The sequence below is a fragment of the Sitophilus oryzae genome, unplaced genomic scaffold, assembly GCF_002938485.1.
Source record: "Sitophilus oryzae breed Bouriz unplaced genomic scaffold, Soryzae_2.0 scaffold_1494_pilon_pilon, whole genome shotgun sequence".
In the NCBI taxonomy this organism is placed as follows: Eukaryota; Metazoa; Arthropoda; class Insecta; order Coleoptera; family Curculionidae; genus Sitophilus; species Sitophilus oryzae.
In genome coordinates, this window is record NW_022146163.1 from 4,152,002 (window position 1) to 4,166,823 (window position 14,822).

Here is a 14,822-nt window from a genome sequence, read left to right on the forward strand (position 1 = left end):
TAGTCGAGGCTGCAGTCATTGTTATGCACAGCTTAATTATTAAAAAGGAGAAAAATCGAAAACATCGTCGCTGGTGGCAAACCCACATTTTTAGAAATCGATATAATTTACTGCAACAACTTCCTGTCTGAGGAGGGCTATGATCAGTTCAAAAACTTTACAAGAATGACCAAACCCGACTTTGAATATTTACAAAATTTAATAACACCAAAAATTAAACAAAAGATACAAATTTTAGAATAGCAAATTCATTAATATCGACATATTCAATATTAATTTTATTTACAAGATCTTGCCATGCGTTTTTTTTTATTTTTTAATAATACAAAGAATGTTTAACATCCCATAATATAGGCAACTTTTCATATTCTTCAATTAATAATAACGAAGATTCATTGATCCCCTCCATAATTTTAATGAAGAAAACGAAAAAAAAATCACTCACGCACGCAGACAAAACAAATTGCCGGTGCAAACTGAGCGTTCGCGCACACATAAAATCCCTTTGAGCACGGACCAAAAACCCACACCAGACCGCTCACGTTCGCGGCTGTTCGCGCACATACAGATTCAGAGTGAGCGTGCGCGCACAGTCGTTTACACTTGAGCATTCGCGGAGGATCAGTGCGTGCGTGCTCAAGTCTAAAGGCACCATTATATTTTACCTAATAAACCGTTCCCATACATATCAGCGACCATGTATACTGGGTGGTCTGTACGGTGGCGGAACTGTATTCCGGAAACTTCGGCAGCATATTCTGCAGATAAAAATAAGTAAAAAAGTTCGTATAAATGTATGTCCTACATGCTTAGTTTCGGAGATACAGGGTGTAGAAATTTCATTTTTATTTCGATTTTTTCCAAATAATGTATGAAGTAATGTCGATATTTGGGATGAAAATTGGTGTCTGGGAGTTTTTTTGACATGAGAAATTTGATTCTGATGTTAATATGACTCCTATTTGTAGGAAGCGTCACCTACATGTGTTTTAACTTGTTTGAAGTGTAATAACTTTTTGTCCGTACCTGTATAAAAATTTTGATTAAAAAAATATACATTCACAACGTTTTTTACGTAAAAAATGCCTTTTGGTAAAAATTGCTACAAGTAATGGTTCTCGAGATATTTGGAATCGAAATTATCAATACCTATCATCATTGACATAAATTAAACATGTTGACTAAATAGTTATTAAACTGAAATTATAAACTTGACATTTTTTTGTGCCAAAAGTTCAACAAAAAACTGTTTTATCATCATTTTTTCGCAGAAAAACTTATGATTAATTAAAAAAAAATAAAAATTTACCATATTTATTATTTCAGTCAAATAACTGTCTACTCAGCGTGTTTATTTTTTGTCAAAAATGACATGTATTGACTATTTCCATTTTAAATATCTTGAGAACGGTTGCTCGTAGCGATTTTTTATAAAGAGACATTTTTTATGTAAAAAATCACGGAAATGTATATTTTTTCACTCGGTCGTCTTATACTGGTACCGACGAGAGAAAAGTTATTACTCTTCAAAACACTTAAAACACATGTAGGTGGCGCGGCGCCCCCTACAAATAGGAGTCATATTGACATTAAAATCAAATTTCTCATGCCAAAAAACTCCCAGACATCAATTTTCATCCAAATACTGATGTTACTTCAGAAAGTATTTGAAAAAAATCGAAATAAAAATGAAACTTCTACACCCTGTATCTCTAAAACTAAGCATTTTAGGACAAACTTTTTTACTTATTTTTATCTGCATAATATGCTGACGAAGTTTCCGGAATACAGTTTGGACCACCCTGTATAATCCCGGTTTGGAAACCCTAATTACAATCATTTGCACGTCAACTTTTTTACTGATTTTTCAGTAGCTATCGAGGACTTACTAGTGTATCCGAAACATTAGGATCAAACATCACAGCATTAGGGGTAACCAGCAGCACTCCACAGACAACGCCCTCCCCATCGGTAATGTGTCTGACGTTGATCTTGAGGAACCGCTCTCTGAACACCGATATGGGTTCATCTTCCTGTTCCGTCGACGAACCCTGGGTACATGACGGGGTCCGTACCCTCTCCACGTGACCCGGCTTCGGACTAACGGGCCTGAGATTATCCAACAGTTCTGGAAATATATAAATAATTTTAGTCAGTACATAGACAATACGAATCGATATTAAAATATTTATCAATGATTCAAATAGATGGCTATTCTGATTTTGCTCGTTGGTTGGCAATAAATTGAATATAACCCTTGATTGAAGGAATAAGAAGATGCGCAACCTTATAGGCGATTTCGTGGTACAAAACCTGTCCGAGATGTAGCTGGCGTTACCGTCAGCCTGTCCGAAATTTAGTTTAACGGGTTTAGCTCTGCGCGCTGATAGTCGTTTACAGCACAGCGGATAAAGAATACTGTACCGTAGCAGACCGTAGTTCCGCTGTTAAGCCGGAGTCTCATGCATCCGAAATCCGATGACACGACGATCCGACGGTGCTCCTATTGGTCGAAATATTTTGACACCAATTTTTTAGCGAACTGGTTAGCGAAACGACGTCGTATAAAGTTAAATTTTGTTTACTTTAATTTTGTTACACTTTTTTTGAAAACATTTGTTTTTAAAAACAAGTTTAGGGAGAAGTGGGCAATTTCGGGATATTTGGCGAGGAAGTTATTTTTATAAGTATTTCTCCAATAAAACATGACATGAATCTCTATTCAGTGCAGCAGAAAAATGTCAAAAGTGTCAAATTTCGGAACGAACTTTCGGATGTATGCGACAGGCCTTTTTTATTTCACAGGATAACTTCAAATTTCGGATGTCGTACCATCGGATTTCGGATGCATGAGACTCCAGCTTTAGTCGACAGAGTGAGTGGTTGCCGGAAACAATGTTGCCAGAACTACTGATTAATCCATAGATTTACGAATTTTGGGTACAGTACGTTAATAATACGGATTTTCTATCATTAAACAATTTAATATAATATTATATGATTAAATAAAAATCGGCGTCAAAGTTGGCTTGAAAATGAAGATCGCTGTTATTTCATATGTAAAATATTATGGTAGATGTCAATAACCGTCATTTCCAAGCCAACTAAACGACTTTTTTGATGATACGAAATATACAGTACCTATAAAAGAATTTTTGCGAAAATGCCGTGGAAAAATCCGAAAAAAATAGAAACCATTCATTTTAAATTTATGTTTTATTTCGTTACTAGACCTACGAGATGGCGCCACCGCTCGGTCCAGACCTTTGAATAAGAAGACTAGGGAAGGAGCATATCGAAAATCTTAGGTCCACCGCGATGGGCCTCAAATATGGCCGACTTAAATTCCGGTTTATCAGTGCCGTTCTAATTTTATTTAAAAAATGTAAAACTATGATGTAGGGTAGACATGGGGTAGACTCAATATTTTTTTTTTATTTTACGTTGTTAATAAATGTTGGTAGTTATTGAAATTGTTATAAAAATATAAAATTCTAATAAAAATAGATAAGTTATAATAATTATTTATAACCATAAACATCCGATACGCTACTGAAGTAGATAAGTCAAATTGACGTATCTAAATTCTTTGAAATCTAATCTTTGACGTAGTGAATCTATCATCTAGTTTTTAAGTAGTAAATAAAAGCAAAAATGCAAGAAAAAATATATAATTAGTTAATTTAAGTGAATTTCATAAATGATCCGTTTACTACACGTTTGTATATTATATAGTCACTTACTAGCGAAAAGTTGTTCCATTATTTCACTCGATTTTTGCCGAGATCTACCGCACGCTACACAACCAACTATTTTAGAGTCTTTTTCGATAGATCGCGATAGTGTCACTGTTAATTTAAGTTCTGCCACAATTTCCACCTAGATTTACTACCTTTATACAACTATCAGTAGTAGAATAAATAATAAATAACATAAAATAAGCTCCGTAATGACTGACAAATCCACAAAATTTCAAATCAAATTCAAATGTGTCAAATGAATCGTCAAACAGAACTGTCAAGGATCCCCACGCTGGAGTCCTTTTTCCGCCCACCATGCATGAATACATGGATAGCATTATGCTCCTTCCTTAGTCTTCTTATTCAAAGGTCCAGACGAAATGTATTGAGTTTCGTATCTATTTTATATTATAGTATCTTATCTATGGTTGGTGATCCGTCAAGTTATTTTTAAATCATTATTTAAATAATTATTAATTCAAATATTCCTGATTTGTCAGAAAGTTCGGTTATTTGAGTTTCTAGTTTGTGTTTTTATTCGTTTGTGCATTTTGATATTTTTTACAGGCGATCATCATTTTCGTGTTAGATACTAAACTTTTTTACCATAGACATTGTGACATTTTAGAAATAATAAATTTATGAACCAAATAAAAAAATAGTTTAATCATAAATAAGTAAGTACATAGTTAGTAATATAGTATTTTTAATAATAGTTAATTAGTGGTTTATAGCATTTTTACTATACTATTTTTTTCTGTTAAATCAAAAAATAGCTCTATTGTTGGAATTTAAAATATATGTATTCATAATTTTATTTTTGTTTTGACTGTTACACTTCTAATGAACTAATAAAACATGAATTTGGTAAAAGAGTAAATAAATAAAATATTTATTTTTGTAAAATATAAAATTTTAGAAGGAATAATTTTGCGCTTGAATAACGTTATAATTTTAATTAGCCTTAATAAGTAACGCAACGTTAAAATGTTATGCCAAAACTCTCCATTAGTTTCATCATGGCTCTAAATGACGGACATAGATTTGATACTAGTTAAACTTTGAGTTACGTAATTGCGGGCGCGATTTTTAAATTCATCGTTGCCAACCACGGACATATTCGGCGCCGGGCTGACTAACTGGAATTTAAATTTACCGCTGGGATTCAGGTGGTAGCTCTGCTGTAAAAAATGTTTAGATTCCGCATTTATTTATTTATTTCCTGACAATGTCATTCGTTTTGGCACTTTAGTTTTGTATAATACGAGTTTTTGGTCTAAATACATAGTGGTGTGATACTTTAAGCCTATAAATAGTTACTAGCAGACCTTGCAGTTAAACACTGTTCTTTTTAGAACCTCTTTTAGTGCGAAGTGTACAGGATTACAGGATAGCTTAATAGCCCTTGCAAAAACTCATCGCAACCTTATTAGAATGTTTTGAACGGGAAAGCGGTAGTAATAGCCCTTTATGTCCCTTAAGTGATGTTAAGAAGGTGAGTTTTGTTGATGTAAATAATAACTGTTTATATATTTATAATTAGTTTATTTTTGTTTCCTAAAATATTTTTATTAAAAGAAAATATGCAAAAGTGGGCAAAGCTGTGCTGGTCAAGCTTAATCACGTGACTAAAAGTTTATTTGATGAAGTTTTATATAAAGTATAAATCCTATTTTAAACTCAGTCTGTACGATCAAAAACTAATAAGCAATTGAATATTAGGAAAATAAATAATAGTAATGGTTATTTTTATATTCTCAGACATAGTATAGACGAGAGATAAAACTGCCAACTCATAAACTAAAAATATTAAAAACACCCACGCTTACCTGGCATTTAAATTTAAAATTATCCCAACCTGCAGACCGTCTTCATTATGGTCTTAATCCAAAATAGATTTGTTTTTAGTTGCAATCAATCAAAATCACTTTAGCGACAACAACGACAACAATATGGACTACTGAAAAGTTAAATGTTTATTTCGAACGTTTCCACAGCTGTATTAACGGAGTAGCTTATGGTACATACTGATAAGGATTTTTTTTACGTATTTCCCGTCAAACAAATGTAGGAAATATAAATTTCATATTAGCGAAAAGATTTTTCCAAGCGCAAGGACACACACATGCTTTACCAATTATGTAAATATGAAGCTTGAATTTACAATTTACGAATTATTTGCAGATGCATTTTTGATGTTATGAACATTTTTCAAGGTTTCTAACTTTTGTAGATAACGCGACAAAATGTATGCCACTCAAGATACCAATAAATATATCCGATAAAAATGGTTGTAAATTTTAATCATCATGTTTTAATCTTCTATATTCTAGAATAATAGGTGTCCCTGAGTGAGCATTCTTTAAAAGTTCTTCAAAATAAAGGGTGATTCACGGTGATGGTAGGTTAGATGTTTATGAAAAACCAGTAATTTGATTTTTTTGAAAATACGGAAACAGTAGCTTTTTTCGTTTTCCTGTTATTACCGATTCTGAACCGTCCTAGAACTCTGCAGCGCATGCGCAAATGAAATAATGTCTTCATTTTTCCTTCTGCGCATACGCATCACAGTTCTAGGACGGTTCAGAATCGGTAATAACAGGAAAACGAAAAAAACTAGTGACAGTTGCTTTTCAGGCGGAGTGTGTACCTTTTGGGGATTAGTTTTAGGGGGGAAAATTGTACCACTATGCTCGGCCAGCTTTGGCTGAAAAAATAGCCCCAAATGGCTGAAAAATCAGTTTTTCGCAAATATCTGCCAAAATATGCAATTTACAAAATTTTTCTTGAAATAAAAAATGAAGCTTAATAATTACCTACAAAATGGCCCTTATCATTTTTTACGTAGAATTGGTAGTTTTCGAGATATTCCACCTTGAAGATCCCTAAATTTTCTCTCAAAGTTTTAACGTTCCGAAGATAGATTTCATAAGCGTATTATTGACTGATAGACAAATTGTTTAATAACTCGGCTAAAATTTAATATCTTTTGATGATTGAAAGTTCATTTAAGAGGTAGAACCAACAGCTATCACATTTTGGAACTGGTTTGAATTTTGCCATATTTTATGATAATAAAAAAACTGGGCAAACCAATCCTTGGCCCAAAAATTTTGAGATTTTTATAAAAATATTCTGGCGCAGGAATTTACTGCAGCAGTCCAGAGACTGAGATCTACCACAGTCTTGGAAAACACACCACAATTTTCCAAGGTATTGAAACCTGTGTGCAACTGCTGATAGAACAGCAATACACCGGGAAAACAATATGCATATTTTCGCATAGTCAAGACGCGTTGAACACTTGAGGTAACGAAAAGCACGTCTATGACGATTCTTCATTGTAAGAAACTACTCAATGTAATAGGAGATAGGAACAAAGTGTCGTTGATATGGATACCTTGACATGTCGGCCTAGAGGGAAATGAACGTGCTAATTCCCTCGTCAAAATTGGTGCAGGCTCGCCCATTCGTGGGCCCAGAACCGACACTTAGCGTTCCAAAAAATCTCGCAAGAGACAGGCTCTGTGAATAGGTTAGGGGTGCGACGTTCCGGGACTGGAATGACAGTCCCGGAATGGAACATGCCAAGAAAATCCTAGCAGGGCCATCCAAACATAGAACAGGAGGACTCCTAAAGGCTGGTAGAAATGGAGCGTATTATTGACTGATAGACAAATTGTTTAATAACTCGGCTAAAATTTAATATCTTTTGATGATTGAAAGTTCATTTAAGAGGTGTAGAACCAACAGCTATCACATTTTGGAACTGGTTTGAATTTTGCCATATTTTATGATAATAAAAAAACTGGGCAAACCAATCCTTGGCCCAAAAATGTTCAGATTTTTACAAAAATTTTCATATTTTCACTAATAATAGCTTATTTGTCAAGATTTTTTTTGCGGGTGCCAGGTATCACAAGCACTGTCATACACAATTTTATACACACAGTCCCTAGACCATCAAGGGGCGTAGGACGTCCCTTAGATGCTGATATTTCAGACCAAATGGTGAAGGTCAATTATATCCGGGAAAATGGACAAGAACAATATACTCTGATAGATATTGCGGGTAATTTCGAACTTTTATCATTGATTTCTAACTCCTCACCAACATCTCAAACATCAAGAAATGTTTGACCGTTTTTTTATTATCATAAAATATGACAAAATTCAAACAAGTTCCAAAATGTGATAGCTGTTAATTGTATCTTTTAAATGCACTTTGAATCATCAAAAAATATTAAATTTTAGCCGAGTTATTAAACAATTTATCCTATCAATCAATAAGACGCTTGTGAAATCTATCTTTGGAGCGTTAAGACTTGGAAAGAAATTTGAGCGATCTTCGAGGCGAAATATCTCTAAAACTATTAATTCTATGTAAAAAATTATAAGGACCATTACACCTAAGCTTCATTTTTTATTCCAAGAAGAATTTTGTAAATGACATATTTTGGCAGATATTTGCGAAAAACTGATCAAAAAAGCTGGCCGAGTACAGTGTTACAATTTTTCCCCTAAAACTACTCCCCAAAAGGTACACAATCCGCCTGAAAAGTCCCGGTCGATGAATTAAGCCGTGGTTTCAACCTTCATTTACTAGACTATTCTTCTTCATGCGCCTCCTCCTCATCGGAGGTCGGCCACCATCAATTGGAATTCCTCCCTGTCTTGGGCCAAACGGATAATTGCACTGGTCTCTCTTATATTAAACCACTGGCGCAAATTACGCAACCAGGAGAACCGTTTACGCCCGATGCATCGTCGTCCTTCAATCTTTCCCTCAACAATGAGCTGTAGGAAACTATATTTGTTATTCCTGGACTATTAGTACCACATTATTACGGAAAACGAATTTCAATATCGTCAAAAAATTAATCATATTATTTAAATTTTGATTGCTGATATGGTAAATATTCGAATTTCTTAAATTTATTGCCAACCACACGAGCAAAATCAAAATAACCAACTATTTCAATCGTTAATGATCGTTCCATAGATTATGTCAAAGAGAATGGACCAATGGAACAAAAACAAAAAAAACGATGAAACCACCAGTGCTGAGTAAAACTGAAATTTTCAAGTAACGGTAACTTTTCCAACTGTTATTTAAAAATATCAGTTTTACCAACCTCTGAAACATAACAGCACTTACCTTTCTCTTCTGGAGGTAAATCATCATGAGTATCTTCAACAGGCGTCGAACCTTCCGATTCGTTCTCACTAGTCTCCCTAAGTGGTACGTATAATTGCTGACCAGGAAATATGTACGGTGTGCCTAACCGATTTAATTTGGTCAGTTCGGATGGTGTAGTGTCGAACCTGGCAGCTACCGACGTCAATGTATCTCTGTCGGCAACCTAAAATAAGTAGATTATTTTTAGGGTATATGGGACTGGAATAAAGATAATACACTTAATTTAATTAACTAAACAAATTAATTTAATAAACATTTTAAGATTGGGTTTGGGCAACTCTTTGTATCCCTCAGCTCTGCAAAGCAACAAAGATACCGCTACTGAGAAAATTACTGTTTGTTCTGGGTTTTACCGGAGAGCATTTTAACTTAAGAATATTGAATAAACACAATTTAAATATTTACGTTAGTTAATTTGTTGACACATAATGACATTCAATGAACTTTAACTAAGTTTTCTTACAGGAACGTTGACATTTCTTGTGAAGGATTAAAATATAGAACCCTTAATTATACCGGGTGCATCTCAAAAGTGGCAGAAGTGGTTCACCCCTATAACTTTTTTATTTTTTTTTAGATAAAAAATCAAGCTTTAGTATATTAGTATATATCATAAATTAAGATTGATCGACGTGTTCAATTGTTTTAGGTCGCTTCCTGTTTCACCGGAAATGGCTACAACTTTCAATTTTTTAATAGCACCCTCAGTATTTTTTTACTTTATTCAATAGAAAATGACGCTCTGAATAGAATGACGTATCACATGCCAACATTTGACATTTTCGCTTTAAAAAATCGTATTTTAAATTTCAATCTAGAGTGCCATTTCTAATGTTTTTCGTGTTTCGTCCTGGCCGGTTAAAAGACGCCCAAATCGTATTTTTAATTATATCTTAATTTTTTCAAATGGAACAAGGGTGGCTCATTAGCATATTTGGAAAAAGCATTTTTTACGAATAAGTTGGTACCATACACCTCTTTCGAGTCAAATTGTCGTTATGAACCGCATGTTACATTTTGCATTACATTTGTTAACCATATACGAAAATGTCAAAAGTTGACATATAATATATTGTTCCATTCAGAGTCATTTTTTATGGAATAAAGCAAAAAAATACTAAGGGTGTCATTTAAAAATCAAAAGTTGTAGTAATTTCCGGAGAAACAGGAGGTGACCAGAAACAACTGAACACGTCAATCTATCCTAATTTATGTCACATACTAAAATACCAAATCTCGTTTTTTTATCTGAAAAAATAAAAAAGTTATAGGTGTGAGCCACTTTTGAGACGCACCCGGTATTGGATTATGATTTCCTATTCTTCTTCAAGGACCAAACGGATATTCATAACTTCGAACATCTTCAACAAAATAAATGACTTTTACACAACAATAATCACCAAAACCACCTCGGCATTATGAAGAATAATATCAAAAAGTAGCAATAATTATTGAAAACATTAAAAAATGTTTGTGGCAAGTCCATTTTAATTTTAAAAATTAATTAAGGCATGTGTTGACATGAGTCAAAAAACAAAATATTCAGGAGACATGGTTCTGACCGAAAAATAATGTTTCAGAATTCAAAATTTGCTCATTAAATAATTGCACAGGGTGTTTTAAAGATAGGGTAAAAAAACAACTCTTCCATTAACACTGTATCAAATACTAAAGTTCATAATAAACTGAGTTTACAAAATAAATTTAAAAGAATTATTTATATTATTATTAAAAAATTATAAATAAAACTTACTGTGTATGTGGTCGTGTTTTCCGGAGGTCCTGTTCTTCTTCTCTCCGACAAACTGTTCGTCGAACCATCGAGATCTGTCATAAAATAGTTATTTAATAAACATCAACTGACCAGTTAGTAACTATAAAACCCAACCTTCATCGGCAAAACATCTATTTTTATAATAAATCACGATAAATTTAGTCGGACCGCCAATTCTTTTTATGAGAACACACGGCGACGGTTGACACATGTCAAAATAACTGCCAACAAATGTTAAAGTCATCAAATACGATACAATAAATATAGAACCGCTCGCGCTCTAGGAAGAGACGGTATCATTGTATACATGTGATAAAATTCACAGTATACTAATTAACATATTCTGTAAAATACGTATGTATCAAAATTTTCCTTATTTCATAATGTAATGATACTATTAGAACAATGCGAACTGCACTTACTGAACCATAATAACCTACAAGAAAAGCACACCGATGAAAAAATATTCTCATGATAAAGGAAAAGTCTACAAAGGTGTCCACGACAAAAGTCAAAACTTCAAAACAATATCATGTGAAGTCGTAAACATCGGCAATTATTAGGTAAGATAAAAGTGTCAATGATAAGGTAGCGACTAGGTACTTATTTTTAATACACGCGATCAGTGGCGCTCATATCTCTACAGTAAGAGGAGGAATATTTTTTACCGAATCTTATGTATTTATTAGGAGTGAAGTTTTTTAATTGATATCACTTATAAAAAAATGGTCAAGTGCGAGTCGGACTCGCGCACGAAGAATTCCGTACCATTCATTATCTATACAACATTAGACACTATATTATTATAAACTTTTTTTCCGATTTAGCTGAAATTTTGAATGCGCGTATAAGTAATTTAAAAATAAATAAAGAAACACATTACTAAATATTGTATTAAGCAATAATAAATATGTAAAAAGTAAAAATAAATATGTAAAAATTAAAAAAAAACGATTAAAAAAAGTCGCCTTGACTAGGATTCGAACCTGCCTTACTACGGCTCCAACGTCATAGCAGCGTAAAGTCCTAACGCTTTAACCACGCGGCCACCGAGGACTTGAAAGATTCTATGTAAAATTCTTACTTAAAAGATAATGTTTAGTGAAAGTAGGTACTTTTTTATTTATAAACATTTATTTAATTCTGTTTTTAGTTTACGGTTGAGGGTTGGAACCTTTGGTGTTACACAGCAATAAAATTACACTAAATCACCACAATACACCAAAACACTTTTTACTTTTACACTGGACTGGAGTTTATAATCATCTGCTGATGATGCTAACATGGTTAGCGAAACGCGCGTCCAGTGTAAAAGTAAAAGTGTTTTGGTGTATTGTGGTGATGTAGTGTAATTTTATTTTTCTGTTTTTAGTATTTGTTCTTACAGCGGCAACATAGATACATTATCTGTAAAAATTTCAACTGTCTATATAGCTATAACGGTTCATAAGATAGACCTTTGTGACAGACGGACGGGCGGACAGCAATAGAGTTCCTGTTTTTACCCTTTGGGTACGGAACCCTAAAAAACAACAAAACATCCAGTATATAGAAGCCTCAATTAACACAAAACCATAAAAATTTCTCAGCGGAAATGCATCATTCTCTTTTTTTCCGACTTTATTAGATTAATTGAAATCAGTTACATGAAAACGTGTTCCTGCTTTACATTCTAAACACTTTTCTTGTGTAGGTATTATAACCTAGTAGATACTGTAATTTAGACATCAATACCGAACCGAGATAAAACAAAAATAAACAAAAATGAACCAAAAAAACAAAAACCAAACCAAAACAAAGCTAACCAAAGCAATCAAAACACGCTGTAAGCTAAAATGCGTCTGTTTATGAATTCCTATTGCCGAGTTCTTTTCGAATCTTGCTGTATTTTACAATATTTTATCAATAAATGAAAATGGTACACTTCCCCATGATGTTTTTTTTTGCGTTTCTATGTTTAGAAAAATTTCTAAAATGAAAAACAGAAACGTGTTTTCATGTAACTGGTTTCAGCTATTCTAAATGCATGCATTTCCGCAGAAAAGTTTTCGGGACTTATTATTTGGAAAGGCTTCCAAGTACTAAATAAATAAATATTTTTTACATAACTGATTTTAGCCAAACTAAAGTAACCCCGATTTCAGCAATTCTAAAGTTGAAAAACTAAAAATGATGCATTTGCGCAGAAAATTGTTTGTGACACACTATTGAAAAAGGCTTCCAAATACTAAATAAACAAATATTTTTTAAATAACTGATTTCAAGTAAACGAAAGTAGCTCTGATTTCAGCTATTCTAAAGTTGAAAAACTCGAGGGATGGACTTCCGCAGAACATTTTTTATGACATACTATTCGAAAAGGCTTCCAAATACTACATAAACAAATATTTTTTTAAACCAAACCAAACTGATTTCAAGTAAACGAAACTTGAGCCTTTATTAGTTTTTGGATTCTAGAAAGAAAATTGACAGTAGTTTCATTACAGAAGTTTTTGTCTCATTTTTATCATTTTCTTAATTTTCTTCTTATCACGCCCTCTCCTGCCTAAAGTTGGTGATCCAAATGGCAATTGTGTTCTATACAGTTCAGTAACTAACATGAAAATGAAGACCGAATGGCCTTACTTATGATATTATAAACATTGTACAAACACTAAATATCATCAGACCAAAACTTAGCTTAACATCGATGGCATTTTCTCTAGCCTGCAACAGGTGCTCGAACGTACAGGAAACTGAACACTGAGAGCACTGAGAGCAGTCATATAAATGTTTGGTGGTTTCCGTACTTATCTGTATACTTAGTATGTGAGATATATTTTTAAAAAGATCCCTCCCGTAGATCCGCCTCTGTTTTATAGACATCGGATAAGGATGTATCAGGTTTATAGTGTTATCGAATTCTGCTGACTGAAATATTAGACGAAGTATTTTAATGTCTCTGACATCATCGAAGGTTGTCTGATCATATTCCATCGTATCTTCTAAATATTCTAAAGTCCCGTCTACACAGGTCGGTCAAGTTTGCCCCCCGTATTAGAGGAAATTCAAAAATAAATATACCACTATTTTGCACACATTTTGCACAATTTTGCACATCATAAATTATATTTTGCACACTTACCTAAGAGAAACCAGGGCCGTTTTTTAAACGGGGAGCAAACTTGACCGTTCCCCCCCATTTGTTACGAAATTGATTTATTTCTATGTACATCGGTTCTGCCAATTTTGCACAATTTTGCACACCTGTTTTTGAATTTTGCACACCCTTCTGACGAAAGTTATAAGCGGTTAAAAATTTGAAATTTCCCCCCCATCTGTGACTAAATTGAATTTTGTTTATATCAAACGAATCGGCTAATTTTGCACAATTTTGCACACCTGTTTTTGAATTTTGCACACCATCCTGATTAAAGTTACGAAGGTTTGAAAATTTGCAATTTCCCCCCCATCTGTCACGAAATTGAATTTTGTGTATATCAAACGAATCGGCTAATTTTGCACAATTTTGCACAGCTATTTTCGAATTTTGCACACTCTCCTGACAAGAGTTATAAGAGTTTGAATATTTGAAATTTGTCCCATTGTGTGTGAAATGCCCCATTTAAAAATACATAAGTATGAGTCATATTTCGAAAATGATAGATCTCAGCGACGTGAAAAACTGCACGGAACTTAGATTTCACCTTTTCGATAATTTATAGCTTGCATAGAAGAACATTTATGAACCTAAAGATTCTGCACATAGATTTGTCCTAGCCCTCTTACTTCCTGAAATACCTGGCAAATTTGAAAATTTTGCATTTTTCGACAACCCGCATATCTCGGTTATCGTATAACTTATCGAAAAGGTGAAGTCTGGGTTCCGTACACTTTTCCACGTCGCTGAGATCTATCATTTTCAAATATGACTCATACTTATGTTTTTTAAATGGGACAATTCACAACAAAATGGGACAAATTAAAAGTAGCTGTGCAAAATTGTGCAAAATTAGACAATTCGTTTGATATAAAAAGGGGGGAATTGCAAATTTTCAAACCCTCATAACTTTCGTCAGGAAGGTGTCCAAATTTTAAAATAGGTGTGCAAAATTGTGCAAAATTAGCC

The 14,822-nt window shown here is 33.4% G+C and overlaps 1 protein-coding gene across 7 annotated transcripts in view; it reads right to left on the bottom strand.

The window, feature by feature from the left end:
- LOC115877525 (nuclear receptor coactivator 7) overlaps nucleotides 1-14,822 on the bottom strand; it is a 311,115-nt gene that overhangs the window by 68,493 nt on the left and 227,800 nt on the right. For 6 of the 7 annotated variants that reach the window (XM_030893747.1, XM_030893750.1, XM_030893748.1 and 3 more), the window contains 3 exons: nucleotides 10,694-10,767; nucleotides 8,899-9,103; nucleotides 1,890-2,128 (listed from right to left, as the gene is read on the bottom strand). In XM_030893747.1, coding sequence (XP_030749607.1) covers nucleotides 1,890-2,128; nucleotides 8,899-9,103; nucleotides 10,694-10,767 — 518 coding nt within the window. Of the gene's footprint in view, nucleotides 1-1,889; nucleotides 2,129-8,898; nucleotides 9,104-10,693; nucleotides 10,768-10,828; nucleotides 11,207-14,822 lie in introns of those variants that run through there. The other variant, XM_030893751.1, reaches the window with a different exon arrangement.